The sequence below is a fragment of the Propithecus coquereli genome, unplaced genomic scaffold (genome assembly GCF_000956105.1).
Source record: "Propithecus coquereli isolate 6110/MARCELLA unplaced genomic scaffold, Pcoq_1.0 Scaffold76, whole genome shotgun sequence".
NCBI lineage: Eukaryota > Metazoa > Chordata > Mammalia > Primates > Indriidae > Propithecus > Propithecus coquereli.
Window position 1 is genome coordinate 8,210,962 of NW_012153729.1, and position 26,650 is coordinate 8,237,611.

Consider the following 26,650-nt stretch of genomic DNA (forward strand, 5'->3'; position numbering starts at 1 on the left):
CTCCGCCACAGGCACCGCCTTCTCGCCGGTCACCTGGGCCGAGTGGCAGTGGCGCGCGGCCACGGCCCAGGACCCAGCCAAAAGGCTGCGCGTGGCCGAGCCGTGGGCGCGGGCCGTGGAGACGGCGGCTCAGAGAGGCCGGGGGAGCCGGGGCCAGAGCAGCGACCGGCGCGGGTTCCACCCCCGCGAGCGTGGGGCGTGGCCAGGCCGGCGCCCAGGCTCAGTGCCCTTCCCGCGCCAGCGCGCGGGGCTGCGAAGTTGAGCGAAAAGTTTGAGGCCGGAGGGAGGGAGGCCAGGGACTCAGCGCCAGCCCGGCCCCCCCGTGGTCTCGCAGACGCGGGGCAGAGCCTGGGACGAGCTGCGTCCCAGGGAACGGCGGTGGCGCTTCTCGAGCAAACCGGACCGACTGGGTAGGGCGGTCCGTCCGGCCCTCCCGTCGCTTGCGGCTTCTTGGCAGCCCCCCTTCCCGGGGCTCTGGGGAACTGGGCCGCGCACCGCGCGGCCTTCGCACTCACTTGCCTCCCGTGCGAGGACAGGCGGCGGCTGGCGGCCGGGCTCCAGCTCGGCGCTCGCGCCCCCGGGCGCTGCTCCCACGAGCGCGGCGCGCGTCCCGGGGCAGCCGGGCCCTTGGAGGGGCGCGCGACGGCCCCGGCCGCTCTGGAGTTCGGGGCAGGGGACACAGCGATCTGGGTCGCGATGTCCGCTCAAGTTCTGGGATTTTTACGCAGCCGGGCTCCCCTCCCCCTGGCAGCTCCGCGAGGTGAGCAGCTAGTCCGTCGGAGAGAGCCACGGGGCTCTGACTCATCCCTCGGCCGGAACCCTGGCCTCAGAGAGGAAAGCCTCCCCGGAGGACACCCTTCGCCTGCGGGGGGTGGGGGGTTCAGTCCCACGACGGGGGCGCCCTCGGCGGCACCGGACCTCGGCTCTCTGGACCTCCCGGAAAACTAGGTCCCAGACCCACGGACTTGCCGCGATGCAGGAGCGCGCGGCTCCCCGCGCGTGGTCCCTGGATATGGCGGATCGCCCCCCGCCGGTCCTGGACTCCGTCAGCGCGTCTCTTCCTCTCTCTCAGATCCGGCCGCCGCTGGGAATGACGCGGGTGCCCCCACTGCCCCGGCTCCAGGCGGGGAGGGCGAGCCCCACAGCCGGCCCCGCGACGCCCGCCTGGGCAGCACCGATAAGGAGCTGAAGGCAGGAGCCGCCGCCACGGGCAGCGCCCTGACCGCGCCGGGGACTCCCAGGCAGCGGGAGCCGCGGGTCGCGGTTATGGATTCAGGTTTGTGAGGGCCCTGCTGGGAAGGGCTGTAGGGGGTCCCTCGCCAGGAAGGATGGAACGCTCGGCGGGACGACAGAGAGGGGCTGGGGACGCTCGAGAAACACTCTGCCACGAGGCCAGAAGCCGCAGGGCCCGAGCACAGGCAGGGGGTGTCAGGGACGCCCCCACCCCGGAGCGCTCCGTCCGGTCTGTTCCTCTGGCCACGTTCTGTCGGGTCAATTACCCGGGTGTTGCAGGCACGTTCCCACCCCAGGGCCCCTGTCGCTGTCCTCAGCCCTCTAGTGGCCGGTTGGGGACGCGGCCTTTTCGGGTTTGTTTTCCCAGCGGGCGGCCCAGGGCGCCTGCTTCCGCGGCCCTGCCATGTGCTGGTGCTGCTGAACCCGCGTGGCGGCAAGGGCAAGGCCCTGCAGCTCTTCCGGAGCCACGTGCAGCCCCTTCTGGCGGAGGCCGAAATCTCTTTCATGCTAATGCTCACTGGTGAGTGTCTCCCGGAGGGTGTCGGGGAGCATACCCGGCCAGGGGACCCCTGGCCTTAACAGCTGCGTCTCCGGGCAGAGCGGCAGAACCACGCGCGGGAGCTGGTGCGGTCGGAGGAGCTGGGCCGCTGGGACGCCCTGGTGGTCATGTCTGGAGATGGGCTGATGCATGAGGTGAGGCCTGCACCGTGAGGCTGGCGTGGGCTTGGCACCGTCCTTTCCAGGCTGAGGCCACATTCCCCCAACAGGTGGTGAACGGACTCATGGAGCGGCCCGACTGGGAGACTGCCATCCAGAAGCCCTTGTGTAGCCTCCCAGCAGGCTCTGCCAATGCGCTGGCAGCTTCCTTGAACCATTATGCCGGGTGAGATTCCAGGGCCAGAGTGGGCCTTCCATTCCCTCTTCTGCCTCAGTCCTGGGGTCCTCTCCTTGTGCCCCCAGCTGGCTACTTCCACCTGCTCCATGTGTCATGGTTCCTGCCAACTCCCTAGGGACCACATGTGGCTTTGCCTGTCCCAGGAGGAGGAAGGGGAGGATGCACGGGGGCTCCTGCCCCACCCTATCTGACCTCTTCCCGCTGCAGCTATGAGCAGGTTACTAATGAAGACCTCCTGACCAACTGCACACTGCTGCTGTGCCGCCGGCTACTGTCACCCATGAACCTGCTGTCACTGCACACAGTCTCCGGGCAGCGCCTCTTCTCTGTGCTCAGCTTGGCCTGGGGCTTCATTGCTGACGTGGACCTGGAGAGTGAGAGGTATCGGCGCCTAGGGGCGATGCGCTTCACCGTGGGCACCTTCCTGCGCCTGGCAGCCCTGCGCATCTACCGGGGCCGACTGGCCTACCTTCCCATAGGGAGAGCTGTCTCCAAGACACCCACCTCCCCTGCTCTGGTCCAGCAGGGCCCTGTGGATGTGCACCTAGTGCCCCTGGAGGAGCCAGTGCCCTCTCACTGGACGGTGGTGCCTGACCAGGACTTTGTGCTGGTGCTGGCGCTGCTGCACTCGCACCTGGGCAGCGAGATGTTTGCGGCACCCATGGGCCGCTGTGCGGCTGGCGTTATGCATCTGTTCTACGTGCGGGCCGGCGTGTCTCGGGCCACGCTGCTGCGCCTCTTCCTGGCCATGGAGAAAGGCAGGCACATGGACTACGATTGCCCCCACTTGGTGTATGTACCCGTGGTCGCCTTCCGCCTGGAGCCCCTGGACAGAAGGGGTGTGTTTGCAGTGGACGGGGAGTTGATGGTCAGCGAGGCTGTTCAGGGCCAGGTGCACCCAAACTACTTACGGGTGGTCAGTGGTTGCACGGAGCCCCTGCCAAGCCAGGAGCCCCAGCAGACGCCACCTCCGCAAGAGCCCTGTGACCCCTTGGGCCTTGCTGTGCCTTAGCCTTCTACTTGGTCTACACGGAGCCCAGGATCCTTCCTCTTTCCCTCAGGACTGGAGGGCCTGTGCGTAGCTCCTATGGGGTGGAGGGGGACTCTTCTGGAGAAGGGTGGGAAGGTGGAGGCTTTGGGAGGACAGGCAGTGCCCACCAGAGACTAGAATGAGGTCCTGGGCTGGGAGCCCAGCTGGCTGGGCCCAGCTGCCTGTGGAAGGCACTCCCATTTTGTTCCGAGACCGCCATACCACGAACTAAATCAAATAAAGTGACATTCCCAGCCAGCTGGTCCTGTCCTGGGGATTGAGGAGGGAAGGGGGTCTTGCACCAGCCAGGACAACAGAATGTAACGTTAATGACAGCCAGTGGTACCCCCCGGCATCGCCATTTTGGTGGTAGGCCCAGGACCGGAGCTTGTGCAGCTTCTTGTGCTGGGAGGGGCTCTGCCACACTGACAAGTACACACCTTCAGCCTGAAGAAGTCTCAGAGCTTGGCCAACTACCTGACCACACACAGGGGAAGACTGAGGCTCGGAGCTGGTATGTCTTACCTAGAGCCACGTGGCCAGCTAGTCTTAGCACATCTGGACGGAGCCCCACGTGGATTTAACAGGCAAAGGAAAATGAGTTAAGGGCATGAGAAGGTCGCTGAAGAGCAAGAGGTTTTAGAAGTCAAAGTGGCAGGCAGGTGTTCCTTTTTTAAGAGGAGTCTTTTATCCCCCTCGTGAGGGGACTAGAGAGTTCCCCAGGCTCAATCAGATGCTTCTGCCCATCCTCACCTGTCCTTGTAGACGAGTGCCAGGCAGGAATTAAAAAGCAGCAGCAGGGAGGGGCAGATACCAGTCTCACAAAGTGGGCAACTATTTGGCTTAAAGCCCAGGAGGGGGACACCTGCTCACCGCCAGGTGCTACGACTCAGCTCCCCCAGAATCTGGAAGGAGCTGAACTGGTCAATCTGGCCTCTGGGGAGCACAGCTGCTGGGAGACAGACACGCCATAAGCTGGCTCTCAAGGAATAAATACACCACCAGCCAGGAAGACACAAGAAGACTGACCCTATGACAGGAAACACACAGGTATTCAAGCAGGCTGGGTGGGGGAAGGTGCTGTCTGCAGTGGTCCCCCACCTGGCCAGGGAAGCCAGGACCCACTGCAACAAGCCTTCCCTGGCAGCAGGGGTGCTCCAGAGAGGAAGAAAGGCAACAGAGCCTAGATGAATGGCAGAGGCAGGTTTAATGGTGTCACCTTGTCTGGTTAATGAGCCAACCAAAAAAAAAAAAAAAAAAAATGCAAGTAAAAAAAATTTAATCACACAGCACTTTATACAGTATTGTAAGCAACAGGCATTCACATCTCCACATGAACGATGCACTGGGAAGCACAGCCCGCCAGCCACTCCAGGCGTTGCTCAAACCAGATACCGACTGGGCTCCAAAGGCTGCGGCGTGTGGTCGGCTCCGTCCTCGTCCTCCCGCAGCTCTGCGGCTCGGTGGTCATGGCACAGCACAGTGTGGAGCCCACTTAAGGCTGACAAGACGCATCATGCTTTGGCTTTTTTTTTTCTGTCTTTTTTTCTAATAAGAGTTAATATCTTTGCTTTTGAGATTTTTTTCCAACCTTAAATATTACATACATACACCAAAAATTACATAGCTGCAATGTGCTCAACAGCATCCTCCTAACCTGGAGCTTCACATTATCAAAAGCTTAGAAAACTTGTAAACCTCTGGGCCCGTCCTCTGGGCAACAGGAAAGCCCCGCCAGCGGCCACCCGCTCTGGATCAAACCTGCAGTTTGTAAGCAAAGGGCTGACGGGAGGCCACGCTCTAGTGCGAGAAGGCTGCTCGCTGTGTTCAGTGAGCTGCGCGCCACGTCCCAGTGTGGCCATGTGATGGGGGAGAGGCCCTAGCACTTGCCCTGGCCTTGTGTTGCTGCTCCTGCCTTCTCGGGCCAGAGATGGGGCTGTGTGTGTGTCTGCCGCAGCCCACACAGGCGGGGCCTGAAAGCCAGAACTGCCGATGTCCCCAGCAGCCTCAGACAGGAAGAACAAGGCACCTACAGCCTTTCCCGGCAGCTCCCTGGTCCTCAACTCCATGTTAATGTGTGAGAGCCACCACCTCTCCTGGGTGTCACCCTGAACCTACCCTGGTCCCAGCCTCTCTTAGAGAGCAAGTTCAACGGGCCTGAGGGCTATAATGTGGTAAACAGGCCAGCGCAGAGCTGGGAGTCAGTGACAGCAGCTACAACTCCCAGAGGACAGTGTCGCTGGGGGACTAGGGAGGGTCTGGGACATGGGGAGGCTAAAATTGAATGGAAGAAGTTAACAGGTACCAGGGGAATTACTGGAGCAACCCACACTTCATGCAAGGCCACCTGCAGGGCACCCGGCCCAAAGAGAGCTCAGCATCAGGCCCTAGAATACCCACCTCTGACCTGAGAAGGGGACAGCAAGGGAGCAAGTGCCGGGACATTCTGTCTGGGGTGACAAGTGTAAAATCAGCAACAGGGTTCCGATTTTCTTTGACACGGGGGACCCGCCTATTGAAAGATCGCTTCGGAATAGAAATGGCAGCATCTCTAGACACTTCTTGCACTTCAGCATCAAACTCACCTTGGGGACAAGAGGGTAGTGAGGGGCTTGCACGGGGGGATGGGAAGAGGGGAGATTCCAGGGGGGGAGTGAGCAGGCAGCAGCTGGCCTCTCCCACTATGATGCTCCTTCCTGCGGGGCTGGCGCTACTTGTCTTCTGTGCTCTCAGGCATGCCTGCCTCTAGCAGGGCAGCCCGGAACTGCGTGAGGACACCCCGGATGCTCTTGATGAAACCCTTAGAAAGCGGGAAGAGGGGGAAGCCGATGTCAGGGTAGCCACTCTTCTCAGGCAAGAAGCTCCGGTAGCTCTTTCTCCGCTTCTTTGGTTTGACACTGGGTGGCACCGATGTGTCTGGCGCAGTCTCCAAAGTCTGGTCCATGTGGTCCCTGCTGGCTGAGGCTGGGCCCTGGGCACCGCCCTCTGAGTCTGATCCCTGGGAGGCCTCTCCAGGGGCCAGCCCTCCATCCTCGGGTTCTTGTCTGCCGGAGTCTGAGAGCTCGGCTGCAGCTGGTGGCTCCGGTGAGCTGCTAGCCTTGGGGACCCCATTGGGCAGCGCCTGGGTTCTCTCCAGCAAGGCGTGTGTTTCCAGCCAGGACTCGATGCGGTTCACCAGCCGCCAGCCACCAGTGCTGAAATGCTGCCGTATCTCCTGCTCAAAGACCTCGGGGGGCCGCCGCACCAGCTGGGTCATGGACTGCACCACACGGATCAGCGCCATCTCATTGTAGCAGCGACTGTTCTCATAGCCTTCCTGCAGGCCCCGGTCGCTGTCGAAGCCGGCTTCGTTGTAGTACGGCTCATTCACCAGGATCAGACCTGCGGGGGAGATACGCCTCTCCTCAGTGGATGGGAGAAGCCCATGGGACAGGCCTGCCCTAGAACCCCCACAGGACAGCCAGTCACTGTGCCCTGCGGTGGCCTTCCCTGTTACCACCCCCACCCCAGCCCAACAGTACCTTGGATGGAGATGAGCACCTGGAGAAGGCTGGACTTGCTCGTCCACCTCTCTGTCCCCTGAAACACACACGGCACCGTCAGCTCTGTCCCAGACAGACCTCCACTCCTACTGGCTCTCCCTGCATCCTGACTGGGGGGCTGGTGCTGTACTCACCTTTCCAATCCAGGTGCCCAGCAGGCTGACGCACACCTTCCCATTGTCATACAGGTTGGGGTTCAGGCGGCCACTGCACTGGGAGAGGTAGCAAAAGTGGGGGGGCACAGCTGGGTAGATGTTGGGGAGCTGGATGTCAAACAGGTAGAGGCCGTCCTCATAGGGGGTTCGAGTGGGGCCCTTGATGAGAGCTGAGAAGAGGTCCTGGAGAACGGAGGGAGGGCTGAGGTTTGGGGTGGGGGGGGCTCCTATACCTGGTATCGGGCTTCGCTCTTTTCCAGGGCACTGTGCGGACCACGTGGGAGAACACCTGGGACCCCAGACGCGGCCGGCAGTGGAGAAGCTGAGTGCACATCTCTCTGTGCACACCCTCTCTGTGCACACCCTCTCTGCATCTTTGAACCCTGGCATAAGAGGACTTTTCCAAACTGGTTTGTATCTTATTAGGTTTTTTCTCCTCATAAATCATCACTTTAAGATTGTATTTCTCTGAATGCCTGCTCTGACCCCCTCCCCCCAAAAGGCAGGCAACAACAATAAGCAGTTAGAAACTGAAACAAAGTTCCAGGGTGGCGAGGCTGCACTTGCTTTTGAGGGACTGGGAAGGGGGATGGTCTCACAACCAGATGACAGTGAGGTCTGAACCCAGGGGACATGTTGGGAGACCACCAGAGGACTCAGGTCACTGAGTCCTGACAGTCGACGCAGACATCTGGAACCTGTGTGATCTCAACCACCAGGGCGACAGAAATGGAAACTGAAACAGCCAGGGCAGGGCGCCAGCCGGAGCCAGGAATGCTCCTGCGCGTGTCCTCTGCGGAGCTGCCCTGAAAGCCTCGAGAAAATGCACCGCTCTCCTTCCCGAGTGCGATTCGGGAAAAATAGCAACAGAACAAAATATATTATTCCCTTTTCCCCCCAGCAGAGCTGAGATAGGCTGGAGTTTTCAAAAGGAATTTTACTAACACCCAAGAAAAAAACATGTTATAAAGAACCTCAAGCAGCACCAGCCCCGCCGTGGCCTGCTCTGGAGCTTGGCCCTGCGGGTCCATCTGAACAGCTGCCTGCTCTCGGTGGCTCTCTGCACCCCTGCTCTTTCTTTGCCCCTTCCTTCTGGGACAGGGCCGGGGCTGGGGCCTCAGACTCGGGGTCAGTGTCCAGCACAGTATGTGGCTCACACTGGAGGCCGAGAAAGGGTTTGCTGAGCAAGTGGCAGGCACGATGGGCCTGCCCATTGCTGGACACCATGGACACCACTGGCGCCCACACTGCCTTGAGTCAACATGACTCCTCTGGGCCCCGTCCATGATGAACGTAACGTGGCCACACGCACGATACTACTGTCTACGTAAAAAGGAACAAACTAGATCATTATGAATCAACACAGGTAGGTCTCAAGAATGACCCTGTTGAGCAAAGCAAGCAAATTACAAATTATGTGTACAGTGACATGCCACCTGTGTTAACAAATTACAAAATACTGTGTGCTTATGGCGATAGAGGAGAGGTAAAAATATGAGAAAACGTCGTTCATCTGAAAGACCTGCCAGACTTCTAACGGTCGTGAGCTCTGGGAGTGGGAAGGGGCCTAGGATCTGGGGGAAAGGGAAGTAAGAAATAACCGTCGGGCAAAGGTAACTTTAGCTCTTTTTGTAAAGTTCCTCTTCTTTTTGAAGAGACAGGGTCTCACTCTGTCACCTGGGATGGACTGCAGTGGCCACATCACAGCTCACTGCAGCTTCAAACTCCTGGGCTCATGCAATCTTCCTGCCTCAGCCTCCAGTCATGTGCCACCACACCCTGCTAATTTTTGTATTTTTTGTAGAGACAGAGTCTTGCTACATTGCCCAGGCTGGTCTCAAACTCCTGGCCTCAAGCCATCCTCTTGCCTCAGCCTCCCAAAGTACTAGGATTACCGGCGTGAGCCACCACACCCAGCCTCTTTCTGTAATGTTCTAATTTTTCAAAAAGTAGAGTAGACTCAGGTAATATCATTAACTGCAAATTAACTTTAAAAAGTTAAAAGGTAAGAAGGAGCCATCTGGTCTGGACAGATGTGTGGGGCTCCTGCCAGCCCCGTGGGCCACGTGGCTGCTTGGCTCTGAGTCAGCCCCTCACCGGATTGAGCCTGTGACCGCACCTGTAAAAGGTGGGCGGCGTCTCGGGCACTGGGTGCCCACACGGCACATCTGTATCTGCCCACACCAAGCCCATGCCAGCCTACTTGCCATTCTGTCCTCGAAAGTCTTAACCATGATGCCATCGGGCAGCGAGGTAGCCAGCAGCGCCATCTCCTTCCGCACTGTGCTGAAGAACTTCTTGGCTTCTGGAGGCTGGAACTCAATTTTCTTGAAAGAGTGATTTGCTAGAGGGAGAAAGAGAGCAGTCAGTCCCTAGTGGAGAGGCCCTGGGAGCTCCATCTGCGAACTTGGCCGCCACCCTCGGGAAGCGTGGCCCAGAGGCGGCAGCTGCTCGACGTGCAGCCAGACAGGTGCACGAACCCACAGGCTTCCCACCCACTGCTCCCGGCCTCAGGAACGTGACCACACCAGGGAACTGGTGTTCCCCAGGCGGCAGCGGGGGCCGGGGCAATGACAATCTGATCCCAGATCTGGCCACACAGACGGGAGCTCGAGCAGGCAGGGAAGGTGACGACCAGGCGAGGGGCGACTCACAAGGTGCAAACTCCAGCACTGAGAAGACCTCGCCCTTGGCGCTGGTGAAGGTGACGCCAGGCTTGCCGCCACACTGCTGGCAGAGCACCGGGGTCTCGCTGGGCCACTCGGCCTTCACAGGTGACTGCCCCTCAGGCTTGTCCTCCTTGCGCTCTGCGTCAGGCATCGCCTCCATCTTCTCTTCCTCTGCGATGGCCACATTGTCCAGGGTCTTCTTGAGGTTTTCCTGCAGCTTCTTGATGTCATCTAGAAACTTCTTCTCCCGAGTTGGCTTCTCCGGCTCCACTGTGGGGGAGGTGGGGGAGCCCGTCAGCAGCTGTTCCACGGTCATGTTCTTGAGGCTCTCCAGGATCTTGATGGCCTCTTTCAACTCCCGGAAGCTTTTGGGGGGCCCATCCTTGCCAGCCTTCTCCATCAGCCCAGCCATGGGGGTGGCCATGGCCACAGCACCCTGGACAGCAGCTGTGGCAGCCTCTTCACTGATCACCACCCCCTTGTCTTCCTCGGGGGCTGGCGGCTGCTCGGCAGGTGGGATGGGGGGCTCCTCTATCTTGGGGTGCTCGTCCTCCACCAGCCCATTGTCCGTCTCCCAGCTGTCACTATCATCTTCCCACTCATCTGAGGATGCCCCACTGGTGCTGCCTTCTACTGAATCGTAGTCCGACTCCTCGATCTCAGACTCGATGTTGTACAAGTGCTGGGGGCAAAAGGAAAGCTCCAAGCTAATTCAGACAGGAAGTCACCTCTCCACCTTCCTGAGGTCTTGGCAACCCCATTCCACCCTTCCCCCTCCTGCTCTGGACTTTGCAGATTCAGCCTCCTTGTGCTAGGTGGTCCCTAGGTTTCTGGAGAGGTCTTTCTCATGTCCCACCCCCTAGCAGTACCCAAAGCCCCAGCCAATAGCTTGTTCCAGCCTCCCGTCCTCCTGTGCACGTGGCCAGCATCTGCCCAACGGGCTGAGGGGAAACCTCGGCAAATCCAGTGCTACCCCTCGAGGATCCAGATCCACACAACCTACGTGGGTCTGCTGGGAACTCGAGGTAGGAGGGGGAGGAGTGGGAGAGCTGGCCCGGGGCATCCCCTGCCACCTTCCCTGGAACGGCCGTTGAGATCACAGGGCGAGCCCTTCCCTCCCCTGCCCCTCGTGTGGGCACCAGGAGGAGGGCTGGGCCCTGTGGATCAGCTCGAATCAGGCGGGAAAGGAACAGGAACCAGAACAGCCCTCTTGCTCAGAACCCAGCAGCAGGGGCTGGACCTGGGCCAGTTCTCTTCTTTTCCATATCTGGCAGAGGTTTCCTAGAAACGGTGGTGGGAAAGTCTCTATCTCCTTTTAGGAAGAAACTTGCATTTTCTTAGCATAGTGAGCTGAGAATCCAGAAAAATCCTGGAGTTTTGTGAAAATCTCATGCACCTGGCAACCAACATGGAAGGGCTGCCAGGGGAGGTGAGACTGGTGGGCTGGCTATGGGTCGCCCGGACCCCTTACCCCAGGGCTCTGCGGAGTGCCCGCCCTGCCTCTAGGCTTTCTCAGAGATGAGCCGTCTTCAGGCTCTCAGGAGCAGGACGCAGGCCACAGCCCCAGCCCAGGTGCCACTTCACAAGCCGAGCGGCTGGGGTCTTGCCCGAGTCTCACCTGAGGCAGGATGATGGTCTTTGTGTTGTCAGCCCACACCACCTCCACCTTGCTGCTGACGTCCACGCGGGCCACCTGGCCCACCGATGGCTGCTGGGCAAAGGGGACAGAGTCAGGGGGCGGCTCTCCAGGAGAGGCAAGGGCCAGAGCACCTCTGAAAGGAGCTCTAGCAGTGGGTGGCAAGAGACGAGGCTGTGAGGATGGAAGGGACGTGGGCAGCGGCAGGAGGTAACTCACGTGTGGGATGCTCTTGCTCACACCCTTCGCCGGGCAGTCGAGTGCTTATAACCCGGCTCTTCGCTGCCTCCCTAAACCTCCTCCTACCTGCAGCATTCTGACTTCTTGGGGCTTCCTCCCATTCCCAGGTGGGGTTTCCTGCCTCGATACTTTTGTTCCTATTCGTCCCCTGCCTGGAATCTGTCCTGACCCGACCCAATGTTCCCTCCAGCCTCTCCTGCTCTGCAGCACTTGACATCATGCCCACAGCGCTTGAGAGGAGCAACTTAGCTCCTCTGGGAAATGTAACCAGCAGGGGCTCAGGAAGTCTCGTCCCAGCAGGGAGACAGGGAGAAGAGTCCTCCTGCAGGTGCTAGGGCTGAGCAGCACGCTCCCCTGGGCAGCTGCCCTCCTGGGGACGCTGAGCCCACAGGACTTTCAGGTCTTGCCTCCTGGAGCCACCTGGTGGCATGGTCAGGGACCACAGCTGCGGCACAGGACATGGGGTCTGTACCTCACCCTCCTGGTGAGAAGCCCCATCCTCGGCATTGCCAATGCGGATCACGATGTCAGTTGTGCGAAACCGAAAGTCAGGGTGGTCGGCAATGTCGTAAACGCTCACGTCCTCCTCCTCTCCGATCAGCTGTGGCACAAGATGGGCTGTCATGAGCCAGGGGCCCTATGCCCGCCCCTAGAGCCCACCCTGAAGGAAGCAGCAGGAGCTGCACGCACCTCCACGTCATCCCCGCTCGGCCGCAGCTTGAACCACTTCACCATGCAGGTACGGCCGATGTGGTCCCCAGACTGCACCACACCATAGACAGCAGGGTCCGGGCAGCTCTGGACTAGGGAACCAGAGGGGGCACACGACCAGCTGAGGCGCCCTGGCGGAGCCTGCCTGCCACCCACATCTCAAACCACAGCAGGGCACAGAACACGGACCTTCCCTGGCTCGGCCAGTAGAGGCCAGAACAGGCCTCCCCCAGTTAGGGAAATGGCAAGACCCCTTCGAAGGAGCAGTCTCCTTCCTGACCTCATTTTAGCTCTGACCCCAAGACCCCTGCCCATTCTTCCCAAGCCCCTCCAACTGGTCCCCGCTAGCAACAGCCTTGCTGGCTGCCCTTCTGGAGCCAGCACTACCTCGCTTATCTACCACGAAGTCTCCGGGGCAGAACTCGTTGTTGTCCAGGTGGTGCACGGGAAAGAGGTCGTTGGAGCGGATGTTGCATTCCACGGAGCCATCCTGCCACATCACGTCGGCCGAGGTCATCGTGGTCACGACCTCCACCGCCACCCTGCCAGGTGCAGGCCAGTGAGCCAGACAGTGCAAAAATGCTTCGGGAAAAGGGCAGATCATCTTTCTGCCCCCTCACCTCCCTGTGGGTTTAGTAACCCAAAACTCCTAATCCCAGGTCTGCAGGATGAGAATTTTTGATGCACGTAAGGCTCACCTATAGTTCCAATGCCGTGCATTCTCCTCTGAGAACAGGACCCATTTGGGAGTGCTCAGGCCAGTGTGGTCCCCAAAGCCAGGCTCAAGCCTGTTGCCACCATCCCACCCTCTGCACCACTCCCGGATCTCTCCTTTCCACCACAGCCTACCCCAGGTACCGTATGTCGTCTCACACGGGCACCCTTGAGCTGTTGCAAGGCCAGCAGATGGCGTGCGTGAGTGTGTACACACATGTAAGGGAACGGGCTCTGCTTGGTTTCACACCGTGTGAGGAGGCATGCTCTATGTTTACCTGTCCCCTGGCTTGAAGTCACGAGTGATTTTATTCTTCTTCCTCTTGTGTTTTCGCTTTAAGTTCTTGATGGACAAGGGGATGCTCTTTTTGCGACTTGTGCCACTGCCACTCTGGGAAGAAGTGGTGGAGCTGGCGGAGGAGGTCACTGAGCTGGTGTCATCTGTGTCGTCGGCGGCCTCGTCATCTGCATCCTGCTCTGCTGAGTGCAGCCTGTCATCTCCACCGTCCTTTAGCAAGAAGGGGGGCAGCTGCTCGCCAGCCTCGTGGGGCTCCTCGGGGCCCTCATCCTGCATCTCCACTGGGCTGGCAGACCCGTCAGGTGTGTCCTCAGGGCTGGCGGACCCTGTTTCGCTCTTGGCTTTGGCTTCTCCTTTCTTGTCTGGGTCCTCCATGGAATGGTCCCTGGAACACTGGATGTCTGGGGAGCATGACATGATCCGCACAACCTGCTTCTTCAACAGGCGCTTCACCTGCGAGGGTGGAGCAGGGGAAACAGGGCTGTGGAGGACAGCAGGCTGGCTGGCCCCGCCCCAGCATTCTGGTCTGGGAGGACGACAGCTATACACACCTGAGTGGCCAGCAAAGGTCATCAGGGCTGCCCCCCAAGGCCTAAAGCACAGACTGTCCTTCCTGGCCATGGAAATGGCTCAAGGCCAGTTCCGCAAATGCCCACCAACCCCTAACCCCAAGGACATACCTTCTTGGCCATAGAGCCCTCCCCCTGGGCGCAGTTTTTTTCTGGACATTCCCAGGCAATCTTGGCCGGCTCTACCTTGGCTGGGAAGACATATAGACAGCGTTCCCCAAGCTGCCGCTGAGCATGGTCAAAGCATCCGAGACGCTTCACCCTGCAGGGGAGAAGTGGAGGTGGGCTGGGCCGGACTTCCAAGAGGCCAGCAGTGCTCTCAGCCCTCCCCATGCATCTGTGGCCGGGGCCCAGAGAGTTGCCCCAGGCGTGCCCCTGAGGTTTCTGGCATGCTCACCTGCCTAGGTTTTCCTGGGTGATGACAGAGGGTGGGGGGCTGACGCTGTCCGTGCCCCCTGGACAGAAACTCTTGGTAATCCATGTGACTTTGAGCTCCACAACCTGCACCTGGGTACGGCAGGTGGGACGTGCCAGTCAGGGCAGGCTCTGATGGCACCTCTTTATCCAGGTGCTATGGCCCCCACCAACTCCAGGGGTCAGTCCCCCGCCTTGCTCAGCCTGTGTAAGTTAGGCAGGGGGTGGGCATCTGTCTATCGGTCACTTTGTGACTGCAGCCTGGGTTCCCTTTATCCTCAAGGCCAGAGTCTAGATGCTGAGGAGCAGGGCTGAACCCCCAGAGCAGGTGAGAAAGGGGCAGAAGCTCAGCTCCAGGCATGGAGGTCAAAGACCTGTCTCGCCACCCTGGTCCCCACCTCTTCCACCACGACTCGGAACTTGCTCTTGGTGCTGAGCACGGGCTTGACACCCGACAGCCACTGGACACTGGAGAAGATCTTGGCGGGGCCAATGAGCACCTGGCCCGGGTAGAAGCCGTAGGAATCATCAAAGAAGAGACCCTGCAGGATTTGGCAAATAAAGTCCCGTGAGTGGTTAGCCTCTTTAGGTGACAGTGTTCTCTGTGCCTGCCCCCTCCTCCCCACCTGCAGAAGCCTCCATACTCCCTAAAACAAAGTCTACAGCTCGAGAGCAGCGCTTCCCAAACCCAAGGTGTGTACAAACCACCCAATAATCTTGTTAAAATGCAGATTCTGACTCCTGTGTTTTTAACAGGCTCCCACGCAGCGTGAATGCGCGAATGCCGTCGGTCAAGGGCCACAGTCTGAAGAATAAAGCTCTAGAGGGCACTGGTCCCTCAACCTGCTGGACCATGTTCCTCCTGTATATTTGCTTATTTACCAGTCGTGCCCATGTACTACTGTACTAATACATCACACTGTACTGAGATACTGTAGGCACCTAAGACAGAAAAATGGAGACGCGAATAACAGTTCTAATACTTTCTGCCTACACCCAAACTTTTAGACCCTCTGGTGCACACCCACCCCTTTTCTAGGAAACCACTTTGTTTAGCCGGGGCCAGCCACTAGCTCTTTGCTGAGTCATGCTTCTTCCTGCGCAGCCAGAGGGCTGAGCAACAAGAGGATGGCGCCCGCCCCCAAGCAGCTGGCTTGGGCAAAGCATACCTACCGAGTCGCTGATATGTGGGCAGACGTCGTAGAGCTTGGCACCATCTTCTGTGTTCATGGAGCACCTGAAACAGTGAACAGAGGCTTGGTCTCCACCAGGGGGCACAATGAACATCAAATTCAGAGGTGCCAATGCGTCCACATGCCCTGAAACAGCACAATTCATCTTCTGCCAATAACTCAGCGTCTGAGATGGTACAAGAAATTCTTCCAACAATGAATGGGACCCCAAGTAGCATCTGAGTGGTCACCGCCATTAAAGCATCTAAAGTAAAGCATCAGTCCCTAGCAGCTATCCTAAATGAAAATGTTTCTCCCTAGAAATTGAACAAGAGAATTAGGCCACAGCAGATAGGAAGACCAGCACAGGGTTAGGCCCTGAGACACAAGGCCCCAAACGCCTGCAACATCTGTCACTGCCTTCGATCAAACCCGTGATCAAGGCCCCGGGAGAAAACACTCTCCTCCTGTCCTGTTTCCAGTAGGCTACCCTTCCCAAGCTGATGGCTCCTTTGTGGTGAGATGTCTACCTGGCACCATTGGATAGCTTCAGGATGATCTGGTTCTTCAAGTCGTAGACCTTCCCCAGCCAGCAGTCATAGGCAATGTAGTCCCCATACATGAAGGGCTGCAGACCAAGGGAACAAGCGCAGAGAGAGAGCAGACAATGTTGACGCTCACGGCACAAACTCCTCTTTGTCCCCCTGAGACGGGGACGAAGGATCTAGACAGCTTATTGTCTGGACTGGTTGGCTCCTAGATCTCAGTAACTGCTGCAGCAGGCCTCCCTGAGTTCTAGGCCACACCCCAACTCCCCCTTCCAGTGAGCAGGAAGTGGTGTGGGGGGGGCCGCCTGGTGGGGCTGGGGCGGCCTGAAATACCCACGGACACAGGACACTGGGCGAGAGTGGGCTATGGAAGTGGCAGGCAGAGGAGACAGGCACACAGCTGGGAGGTGGCTATGTGGACAAATAAGTGCTTTGAGTAAATACATAAATATATTGAGGATATCGAGAGTCACGTTTCTCACTGTTGGAGAAACACAGAGACGGGGAAGGAAAGAGCTGAGGGGCTGAAGTGGAACTGGAGGTACCAGGATGAACTCACATATTTTAATACATAGAATAGGTGCTGATGCATTTAGATGTGTGTACGTGTATCCATGTATGCTTATTTTTTAGTGCTGTCTTAAAAGGGCCTAGCAGCAATTAGCACACCTAGCATACAGATCTTGGTTTTTAAAATACCCTTCTCCTCTGAAAGGAACTAGGCTCCTTGGAGAAATGGCTGATTCTAGGGCCGAGTCAGAAAAAATACAAGATGAACTTGGAACGCATCATGCCAGAAAGTAAGAAAATGCTTTAAAAAAAAAAAAAAAAAGGGGGCCATTTGAAAAGGACACAAAAGCCAGCTTGAAAGGGCTCCCATTGGCCAAATCTGGGATCATTTAAGCAATGAAATAATGGTACTGGCCGGGTGCGGTGGCTCACGCCTGTAATCTCAGCACTCTGGGAGGCCGAGGCAGGAGGATCACTTGAGCCCAGGAACCGGAGGCTGCAGTGAGCTATGATGCTGCTGCTGCACTCTTCCTGGGGTGACACAGTGAGACTGTCTCAAATAAAAGGAAACTGAACCACCCTCCTCACTCTCCCACTTTATATTAATAAAAAAAAGAAAAGAAAGAAAAAAAAAGAAATTTTAAAGGAGAAAGGAAAATAGGTAAAGACAACCACACCAGCAACCTATGCTGAGGCTGGAGGAGAGGGCGTGTCCTGAACTCATGTCTAAGTGGCTTACTTGCAGGGAACAACGAGGCTACAAGGGGCTAGCTGGCCACTAGCTTTGCTGTCTGACCCGGGAGGCTGTGCTGGCAAGCGCATAGAGGAGGGGTGCAGCCCAGAGGTTGTGCCGCTGAGAGAACCCGCGCGCCCAGACAGGACCGTCAGAAGATAGGGCAGCTTACCCAGATGTGCTGGAGGTCCTTGCTGTTGACGGGGTAGATGATGCAGTTGGTGCCGATGAGCTTGACGGCGCAGTCGATGTTGACGTCTATCACCGTGCCACACTGGCTGTCCTAGGGGAGGGAGGAGGCATTGAGGCCAAGCAGGTGCAGCAGCCCTGGCCACCAGGGGAGACCCAGCCCAGACAAGCCCAAGGTGGCCCCCCACCAGAGCCTGCCAGCTCTCTCACTGTGGAGTGCAAGGCAAGCAGGCTAAGTCCCCAAAGTGGCTGCCCTGAGGTCCGCGGCCGCGGTGGGGACAAAAGGACTCACAGTGGATCGCATGTGCCGGACCACATCCCGGGGCACCACGGAACGGTCCTCTAGTTTTAGCTGTAAAAAAAAAAAACGAGTGTGAGAGAACGGACTCTGAAGCTGCCACAGGCTACGCTTCTCTTCCAACTTCTGAAGTGCGATATCCACACTGCTGAGCGCACAAATCCTAAGCACTCGGCTGGAAGCGTTTTCACGGACTGCACACACCTCCAACCAGCACCCAGACTCAGAGATGAAACGTGTTCCGCCCACAAGCCTCCTGGTGTCCCCGCCGGTCGCTATCTCCCCACCAAAGGCAAGCCCTGGGCTTGCTGTAGGTACTCGTGACCACACTGAGCAGTGTGGCTAAATGACAGATCACACAAGGCCTTGCTTTAATTAAGGATTTAATAACCCGTTCTACAGAGAGCAAAAACATTTTGCTATGAGTTAAATCCTTTCCTACCTTCTGCAAGTGCCTGCCCTCTGACCTGGCTGATCGGTACTGAGACGAGGTGGGCTGGGGGAGGGGCAGGACACCGGGCTTTGGTGGGTCACCCTGAAGCCCGCTATCACTGGACACCACGTTCTAATCTGGGTCATCCTCCTGACCAGCTGTAGCCTGCTCCTTATCCACCGCGCTGCGGAGCCCTGTGGGCTGCTGAGTAAGTCTCAGGGCGGCTGGCTTTCGGAGCCTGGCCAAGCACCTGACCCGGCCCTCCACCAACACCCGGCAGAGGCTGCCACCTTCCGCTGCAGATCCCGCTCCAACAGCCGGACAGGGCACGGCTCTCTGCCAGCCCAGCCTGTCTCCTTTTTCGCAGGGCAGCTCCTCTGTGGTTCCTCACTGAGCTACGGCAATGGGTGGGTCTCTACGTGTGCCCACCTCCATGACCCCGAACGGGGCTGGAAGAGCTGTGCCCTCGTACAACACCCACTGGATGTTCCTCAGCAGCAGCCTCTCTCAACCCCTGCGGCATTGAAGGGTCACCACCAGGGAAGGAGAACCAAAGGGCTGAAAAAGGAAGATGCTGGTTGAAGGTTGCCGAAAGTTTGGCAATGGCTAAAGCAAATTCTGCTATGAGGATGCATAACTGCCCATCAGCCAGCAGTGGAGACATTCCCAGAGGGCATGAGCCGCAGTCCCAGAGGACAAGGAGCCCAGTTGTAAAATTCAGGGTTCTTGAGTCAGACACTCAGAAACCTCAGGCAAACCACTCCTTGTCTACTTGCATAATAAGGTGGGGCGACAGCAGACATCTCAGAGTGGCTGGGGCAGGATGAACAAGGCAACGAGAGCACAGACGTGCTCATGGGGCAGGGCACACAGTAAAAGCTGGCTGTGATCGCTGCCCCTGTGAGGTGCAGGCTGAAGACCCCCAAAAGGCTAGGCTCTCCCTACCTCTGCTCCAAGCACAGGAGGCTGTGAGGGGTGTGCTGGGGTGATGATGCCACTTTTCTAACTCAAAGAACATTCTGTGCTGTGATTCTCTATGCCCAAATCTCCACGCTGGGACACGGTGTTTTTGTGTTGCACCTCCCATCTCAAACTCCTGCTCCCGTTTTAGACTTCAGAAAGCCACAACTGTGGGTCTTTCTAAGTTGCCATAGAAACCAGAGGCTGCAGGGGAGGGAAACCCGATAGGAGAGGGACCCTGCCATGGGGGGTAGGAGTGCTGCCTCGCTGCTCAGGGGTCCCTGAGAAGAGACCCAAGATGAGAACCTGCGTCCCCTGTGGCCTTTGCGTCGGTCCTTGAAAGAGCAGCACAGACACGGACCTAAATCCGTGTGCTCTTTGACGGGACGCTCTGTCCAGCCTAACTGCACCCCTGCGGGAGCAGAGGACATCAAGGCTCCAGCTCTGAGGCTGGCAGGGCAGGCGGTGTCCGGTCCCAGGCGAGGGAGGCTGTGCAGCAGGCGCCGTCCTCTCCCTGCAGCTCTCGGGCAAGAGTGATTCCACTTCTCTGGGAAGCTGCCTTCAGGGGGCTCTTCTAACCTCTCCGTGACAAGGAGCTACATTTCTCCAAAGCCTTGACAGTGCTGGCAGCAGAGTGGGCGTGACAGGGAGAAGGAAGGGGTCAGAGGCTACCGGGGTGGCTACGCTCCCTTCCCTTGGGAATTCCAGAAACCGAGACCAAGGTGTCTGGCAGGGCTCAGGATGACTTGGGAGGCTCTCCATTGTCTTCCTTGGCCTTCCCTCCTAATTCCCTATGTCCTGCCCGTACTGGGCACCGCCTTTCTCCAAATAAGCCTGTACTGTCCCCTGCGTGCCCTCTGCTGAGCAGTTCCTCCCAAGTGCCCTCCTTTCCTCTCCTTGCCTGCATGTGCTGCCTGCTTCATGAAGCCTTTCAGCATGGCCATTCCAGAAGGAGCCGCTGTGCTCCCGGGGAACTCCGGAGCTCTGGAGTCCTTGCCTCACAGTAACAGCGCAACCAGGTGCTTGCTACCTGTCAGGCTGTCTTCTAGCACTTTACACGTTTTCACCTACGAGATGCTCCAACACTCTATAAAGTATTAATTACTGCCATTCCCATTTTACAGATAAGTAAACTAAGACAAAGAGAAAATAAGTAACTTGCGCAAGGTCACAAAGCTTGTAAGTAGTGGAGCTGGGACTTGAAGTCAGAAGTCTGGCTCCAGAGTAAATTCTCTTAACCACATAAAAGGCTCATCCCTCCTCAGAGCTGCAGAGATAGGAACAGAGTAAAAGACATTTCTGCCAAGTCCACACGTTCTATAATAAAAACTGATTGTTCTTCTGGTTATAAAAGTAATAAACCCTCTCTTCGTTCCTGGGGCACATGTAAGGCAGTTGTGGCCCTGACTGCAGATGTTTTCGGGGCCCTGAGCACCTGCTTGTCCTCCTCTCCCTTCTTCCCCCGGAAAATCAAGTATCCCAATCACAGGTGCCAGGCGGCCCTGCGAAGGCAGACACTAGAGGGCGCTGTGCCCACTCTAGGAAAGCACCAGGTTCTAATCTAGAACTATCTCTACTATCTCTATTGTTAAGGTGGGCCCTGAGTATAGTTTTTAAAAAAACTGTTCCTAGGAAGGAATCTGAGATGGGGCGATAGATTTCAGCTGTCCTCATAGGCTCTACAATTCTGAACAACCTCAGAGTTGGCGAGCTATTTATTGTCTAACATTTCTTGGACAGCTATAGGTATCAGAGGTTTCTGAACAGAGAAAGGACAAGACAGATAAGACACCAAAATGTTAACAGTGTCTCCAAGCCCGGAGGGTTTAAATGAACATGCATTACTTGGACACATGTACCAGGCATGCAGGGCTATCTGGTGCAAGCTCAAGACCCACATCCTTTGTAGCTCTTCTAGAAACAAGAGCATCAGACAACACGCCTGCCCTCCGTGAAGAGGGATCCTGGCCTGCGCTGTGGAGGAGAGCCAGGCTTTAAGGAGCTCACTCATCTGCCCAACGCTGACTGCACACCTTCCGTGTGCCTGGCGGGAGACACACCCCGCACTCACAAAGCGCTGTTCTCCCGTAGTGGGGAAGCAGGCAGACAGATGCAGGGCAGGGGCAACGTGGGGGGTGGTGGGGGACAGCACTGGTGAGTTATTTTAAATAGGTGGTCAGGAAAGGCCATCCCAAGGTGACATTTGACTAGAGATCTGGGTGAAGTAAGGGAGTGAGCTTTCCAAGCAGAGAGAAGAGGAGCCATCAAGATGCTGGCAGAGTGTGACCAGCAGAGGCTTCAGGAGCGTGAAAGTAATGGAGCCAGGTAATTGAGGCCTCAGAGAACCACGGGAGGACTTGAGATTCTATGCCAAGCGAGACAGAAGCTCTGCGCGGGCCTTTACGCAGATCCCTGCACGATGGGAATGCCAAGAGGGCCAGGGAGACCAGCTAACTCAGTGGTTCTCACCTGGGGGTGATCTGGCTCCTCAAAGGACACTTGGCAATGTCTGTAGACACTTTTGGGTTGTCACAACTAGAGGAGGGGCTTGTGGCATCTAGTGGGTAGAGGCCAGGGATGCTGCTGAATATCCTACAGTGCACAGGACAGCCCTCAACAAAGGAAGAGCTGGCCACAGCAACAGCAGGGCCACGGCTGAGAAGCCCTGAGGCTGTTCTGTGGATGGAGGTGCTAAGAGCAGAGCACTGGTGGAGAAGAGGGGCCGGCAGACTAGCCTCTGGACGCATTCTCAGGATAAAGCCAGGAGGGCTTCAAGTAGGAGTGCAATCAAATGGCAAGGGAAGGACTAGAGGACAATTCTAGGCAGAAGGCAACGTGGCAGGAGGTTGGGCACTACTCCTACCCCCATTCGAGCTCCAAGGAGCTCTCGTGGGACCACCAAGGGCCAGTGTCCAGGAGTCAGGGGAGCTTGCCAGAGGCCTGTCCTGCCAAGAGGACCACTCTCCTCTGCTGCCACCTGACTCCCGGGTGCACACTGCTGCTCTGAACCGCAATCTTAAGGCCTACCCCTGACAACACAGCAGGAGGAACTAGCTTGTTCTGTGTCTCCTGACGCAGACCCTCATTCATAACACTGACCTTGACTGATCAGGTAGAATGCAAATTCACTGTATAAAATCTACCAAGAACATGAAAGGCAAACAGGCTGATCAACAGGTAGAAAAATACAAGGAAGCTAAAAGAAGTTAATAAGAAGTTACTTTCAAGTGGTTCTGAATGTCGCATTCCTGTACAAGTGGGTGGCCTCTAAGGGCTGGCCTGCCCAGTGGAGGCCAAGCACTTGGCCTAGGGGAAAAGGTGGCTTTGTGCCTGCTCACTAGCATCAGCATCTGGGACACCACAGGGGCTTCTAATTCAAGAAGGGGGGGCAGGAAGTCCAAAGGAGGGGGCTTAATGGTGCCTGAGCATTTATATCTCAAGGCAGGAAGCCACCAGTCACACACCGTCATCTCCTGCCAAAGCAGAGCTGAACATGTGAGTGTTCTCCTTCAATTCCAGAGGAGGAAAACCTTCCTATCTTTTCTGGGGGTTACTGATGCTATCAATACTAGATCTTCAACTTACAGCTGGGAGGAGTTTCAAACACAAGAGGTCCAGCATCATGCCAAGCGCCCTCTGAGGCTTAATAAACAGCTGTGGTTTTTAAGGACAAGCTGAATGCCAGCCCCACACTGTGTCCCTGGTGAGTGAGTAGAAGACTGGGGACAGCTTATAGTGGCGCCTCATTTGGGTTTGTGTTCAGAGTGAGGCTTTACTTTCGGCGGACTGAACGAGGCCTGAGACGTCTGAAGGCCCAGCAGAGATACACAGGAATGATGCTGTTTACCTAGGCCAGGACTCAAAGAACAGATTCCTCAAAGGAATATGAGGTGAGACCGGCATTGGAAATTTCTAAATTCCAACTTGCTACTCCCCACGGAGTAAAAACAATCTGAATAACACCACTAGTTCTGCGCTCCTCCACCCTGTGACAGTCTGAGCTGGGTCTGAGTCCTAGGCGTCCAGAAAAAGGGAAAAGTAGACAGTGGCCAGTTACGGGTGTGGAGGAGACAGGGCTTCCAGTGATGTTGGGGGCCTCAGGAGCTCCCAACCAGCCCCTCTCACTCCCCTCCAGCCCGGCTGAGGTTGCAGGCACTGAAGAAGACCCCTCTGGATCTCCTGTTGTCTCTGAGCTCAGAGGGCCTAGCCAGGCTGCCCATGGCCCACTCCACCGTGAGCAGCCCCACCTCGCTACAGTGGGGTCACCCAGAGGCACCCCCAGCGTGGCAGCACAACAGTCTGAAATGGGGGGGGGGGCATGTGTGTCAGTACACACTTAGATGCTTCTCTGGCTGAGAAACCCAACTCAGTTTTGGGGGGTGGAAATAGAGGAAACCTATTTCAGTAGGAACTTTGCTGAAACCTAGGATCACATTTTCTTGTACTTCCTAAAGATTCAAAGATTGACAAGAATACAAACATAAATAAGGATTGTACATTGTCTTTGAAGATTTTACAAGACTATAGCACAGAGATGGGGGGCAGGCCCAGCTGCATTCACCCCCCTACTCCACAAATGTTAATGCAATTTAGTGGCCTGAGAAGCTACTTGCACCAGATTGAAAGGTTTAATCTCAGTGTGGACTCTGAAAAAGCTTTGGAAATCTTAGAATGGAATAGTCTCTAGAGTAGCGTTTTTTGAAACTGTGGGTTATGGAATCAATTTAACGGGTCATGGCCAACATTGGGGGGGAAAAGGGAAGAAAATATTTAAGTACCATGTGGAGAAAACCTTTTCAGCTGCATATATAATATGTATGTGTCCTAGGTCACGATGTAACATGTGTATCTTACTGTGGGTAACTATCAAAAAGCTGGAGAATCTTCACCCTACTGAAGTATCCGGCAGGTTACATCATAGGGAGAGACATCGTCTCTCACCAAAAATAAGCAAGCAAACCAAACACAAAACCCAGGCCTACACATTCACACTTAGGCACTTTTGGGGTGGGGAACTTTTAACTCTTTCTGATCTGACTTAAAATATCACTGAGTCGCTAGAACAGCAAAACTAGGAGTGGCAGAAAATGGGGCCTCTGGCGGGAGCTGGCCTCTTCTTCTAGCTTCTTCCTAGGCCTGAGTTTCTAGTTCCGACTGGATTTGGGGATATGACTGGTCAGTGATTCCAGCTTGTGCCAATGTAAGGACTTTCTCAGAACATTTGACCATCACGTGGCTGAGCCCCTGATAACCCAGCAATCAGCAGCCTGCCCACCTGAGGACAGAAGGTTTTACCAGCAAAGCACAAATGGCCAGAGGGCCTCACATGCTTGGGAGAGAGGGGGAGGATAGCAGAAAAGGCTGGAAGTAAAAGACAGGTTGGTGTCCCGAGCTAGAAAATTCTGTCAATCATGTGCTACAGAGGCCAGTTCAACAGAAGCTCTGCTAAGACTGAGGTCAGTCAATTCAATAGTTTTTGAGTGTTTTCTATATACTCAGGATGAGACAAGAATACAAATATATAATTAAGAATGTGCATTGGCTTTCTAGAACTTACGTTTAGATGAGGGAGGCAAAATGAAACTACACCCGAAAACATTTACACACAAAGAAATGTGCTGCTGAGCTGGGCAGAGGGACGATAATTCCCGTTTCTGGATGGCAAGCTGGGGGGCGCGGGAGGAGCTGCGCAGTAACCGCACGGCAGAGACTCCGCTCCAGGCAGCCCCCGCCCCCAGTACTCTCAACCCCCCGGGGCAGTCACCTCCTCAGGGACCCCTCTCTGATCTCTCATCTCACACCACAGACTAGAGGCCTGCAGTCAGGGCCCAGCCGTGCAGCACAACTGCATCACTGCTCGGCAACTGCAGCTGCAGCTCACCGGCTTGCTGGAATGGTCTGGAGGCACAGCCCGCCTGAGGGGACAGAGACAGGGGACTGAGTCCAACTGCCTGCTAAGTGAGGGGAAGGACTGTGGAGTTGGGCCTGGCAGGAAGCCGGTGGGAGGCCCAGGCAGCAGCAGGGCTGGTCTCTGCAGGTGCTGCGGTGCTTGATAAGCAGTAAGTGCACCGCACCCTCATCCTGGCTCTGGGCTTAAAACTCTAGCCTGGGCAAGAGAGCGAGATCGTGTCTCAGAACAACAAAAAGGGCGAAAACAGCCCAGGACCCCTGTGTTTGAAGGCAGGGGACAAATGGGCATCTTTAGAAGGTGGCCCCCTCCTCAAGAAGTACGAATAGAAGGTAGAGAAGTGAATAGCAAGATTCCGCCCTCTGTTCCTGGCTGGCCTGACTGGGCCATCACTGCCCAGCCAGTGGGTCTGGCTGCTCTGTTTACACACAACAGGCTGCTGTCCTGGGCTGCCCGGCATCCTGAGAGTAAGCATGGGGCGGCCACCTGTCCAGCCATAGCGGGCTCACTGCCTGAACGCTGCCTTCCAGACACCCACCATGTGTCTGATGCCATGTGAGTCCACAGAATGATGACCCAGGTGGTAATCATGGAGCAAGCCTGACAGAGCTGGCACAATGCCAGGGAAGAACCCCATGTACTCCATCTTTTCCAACCCCCATGACCCCCAAAGGGAAGACACTGCTCTTGTTCTCACTCTACAGGAGGCTGGGTGGCCTGGAGGGTAAGTCAGCTGCCCAAGGTCACTGCTGTGCTAACCTGTCCTTCCTCATTTGACCTGTGTGGCCCTCCAGCACAGCCCTTGCAACCCCTGGGCAATTAGAGCAAGGCTGCCTCAAAGTGTGGTCCCTGGACCCGCAGCCCAGCATCTCCCCTGAGCTCACTGGAAATGCAGGCTCTCAGGCCCCACTCAGACCTGCTGCCTGGGAATCTGCATGTTTACAAGGCTTCCAGGTGATCTGTGTGCACATTAACAGAGCAGTGGTTCTCAGTGGGGCAAGCATCGGAGTGGGGGCGGGAGGCTGTTATGAGCCTACTGCAGGCTCACTGCTCAATCACAGTCCCCAGGGTGGATAATCTGAAAAGAGGCATTTTGAAAAAAGTTCCCAATGTGATTCTGATGCATACCCCCAAACCCGGGCTACTCTGATAGGCATTTTAAAGACAGCAAGGGAGGAGGAGGAGAAATAGCTAAAATATCCCTCTGAGCTGCTTCTGGGAAAATTCTAGTTTGAGGGAAACCCCTGTGCTGTCCTGTAGCTATGCTCTCTAGGAGAAGAGGGGCCCTGGAGGGGCAGGCCTCTCAGCCATGGGGGACCCTACGTGCAAGAAACACAACCTCCCTGCACCATCCAACCTCCGCTTGCTTCTCCAGAGCCCGCAGTTGCTCTGTCCAGGCGGATGAGATGAATACATCCTGGGGTGCTGGCTTCACTGGCACCAACTGGCCTGGAGACTCCAGGGCTGACCAAAATGGCTCCTGAGGGTTGCTGTCACTTCTTGGTCAGATCATGAAGTCCCAAGAGCCTTGAGTGCTCACCCCTCCACTGCCATTTCTCTCAGGGTGCACCAGTGACATGCAACTCACTTCTGGACAGTAAGCCAGGACTAAAATACTAACTAAGAAAGTACAATCACAGAGACTGAGAGAAGGATCTGCTCAATTCTGCAGGTGCAGCAGATGAGGCTGCACCAGCCACGTGGAGGCCACATGCCGCAGGAGACAGAGGTGAGGGTACAGGCTGCAGGGCACAACAAGAACTAAGTCCTGCAGAGGCCACAGAGTTGCCACT

General features: G+C 56.6%; 2 protein-coding genes across 4 annotated transcripts in view; one reads left to right on the plus strand and one right to left on the minus strand.

Moving 5' to 3' along the window:
• The first annotated feature begins 696 nt into the window (after positions 1-696).
• Positions 697-3,415, plus strand: SPHK1 (sphingosine kinase 1). Its single transcript, XM_012662244.1, has 6 exons — positions 697-760; positions 1,073-1,276; positions 1,601-1,753; positions 1,832-1,926; positions 2,001-2,116; positions 2,336-3,415. The coding sequence occupies exons 1-6, from the start codon at positions 697-699 to the stop codon at positions 3,138-3,140; spliced, it is 1,437 nt and encodes a 478-aa protein (XP_012517698.1). The 3' UTR covers positions 3,141-3,415.
• Positions 3,416-4,348: 933 nt separating this feature from the next.
• UBE2O (ubiquitin-conjugating enzyme E2O) overlaps positions 4,349-26,650 on the minus strand; it is a 56,020-nt gene continuing 33,718 nt past the window's right edge. Inside the window, exons 2-18 of one of the 3 annotated variants that reach the window (XM_012662353.1) lie at positions 17,551-17,610; positions 17,242-17,352; positions 15,809-15,906; positions 15,280-15,343; positions 14,505-14,648; positions 14,090-14,199; positions 13,804-13,954; positions 13,104-13,576; positions 12,499-12,653; positions 12,091-12,203; positions 11,873-12,001; positions 11,143-11,232; positions 9,510-10,206; positions 9,063-9,199; positions 6,835-7,038; positions 6,680-6,737; positions 4,349-6,539 (exon numbers count right to left, since the gene is read on the minus strand). In XM_012662353.1, the coding sequence (XP_012517807.1) occupies positions 5,869-6,539; positions 6,680-6,737; positions 6,835-7,038; positions 9,063-9,199; positions 9,510-10,206; positions 11,143-11,232; positions 11,873-12,001; positions 12,091-12,203; positions 12,499-12,653; positions 13,104-13,576; positions 13,804-13,954; positions 14,090-14,199; positions 14,505-14,648; positions 15,280-15,343; positions 15,809-15,906; positions 17,242-17,352; positions 17,551-17,610 (3,465 nt within the window). In that variant the 3' untranslated portion in view covers positions 4,349-5,868. Of the gene's footprint in view, positions 6,540-6,679; positions 6,738-6,834; positions 7,039-9,062; positions 9,200-9,509; positions 10,207-11,142; positions 11,236-11,872; positions 12,002-12,090; positions 12,204-12,498; positions 12,654-13,103; positions 13,577-13,803; positions 13,955-14,089; positions 14,200-14,504; positions 14,649-15,279; positions 15,344-15,808; positions 15,907-17,241; positions 17,353-17,550; positions 17,611-26,650 lie in introns of all 3 variants that reach the window. The other 2 variants (XM_012662352.1, XM_012662351.1) reach the window with 2 other exon arrangements.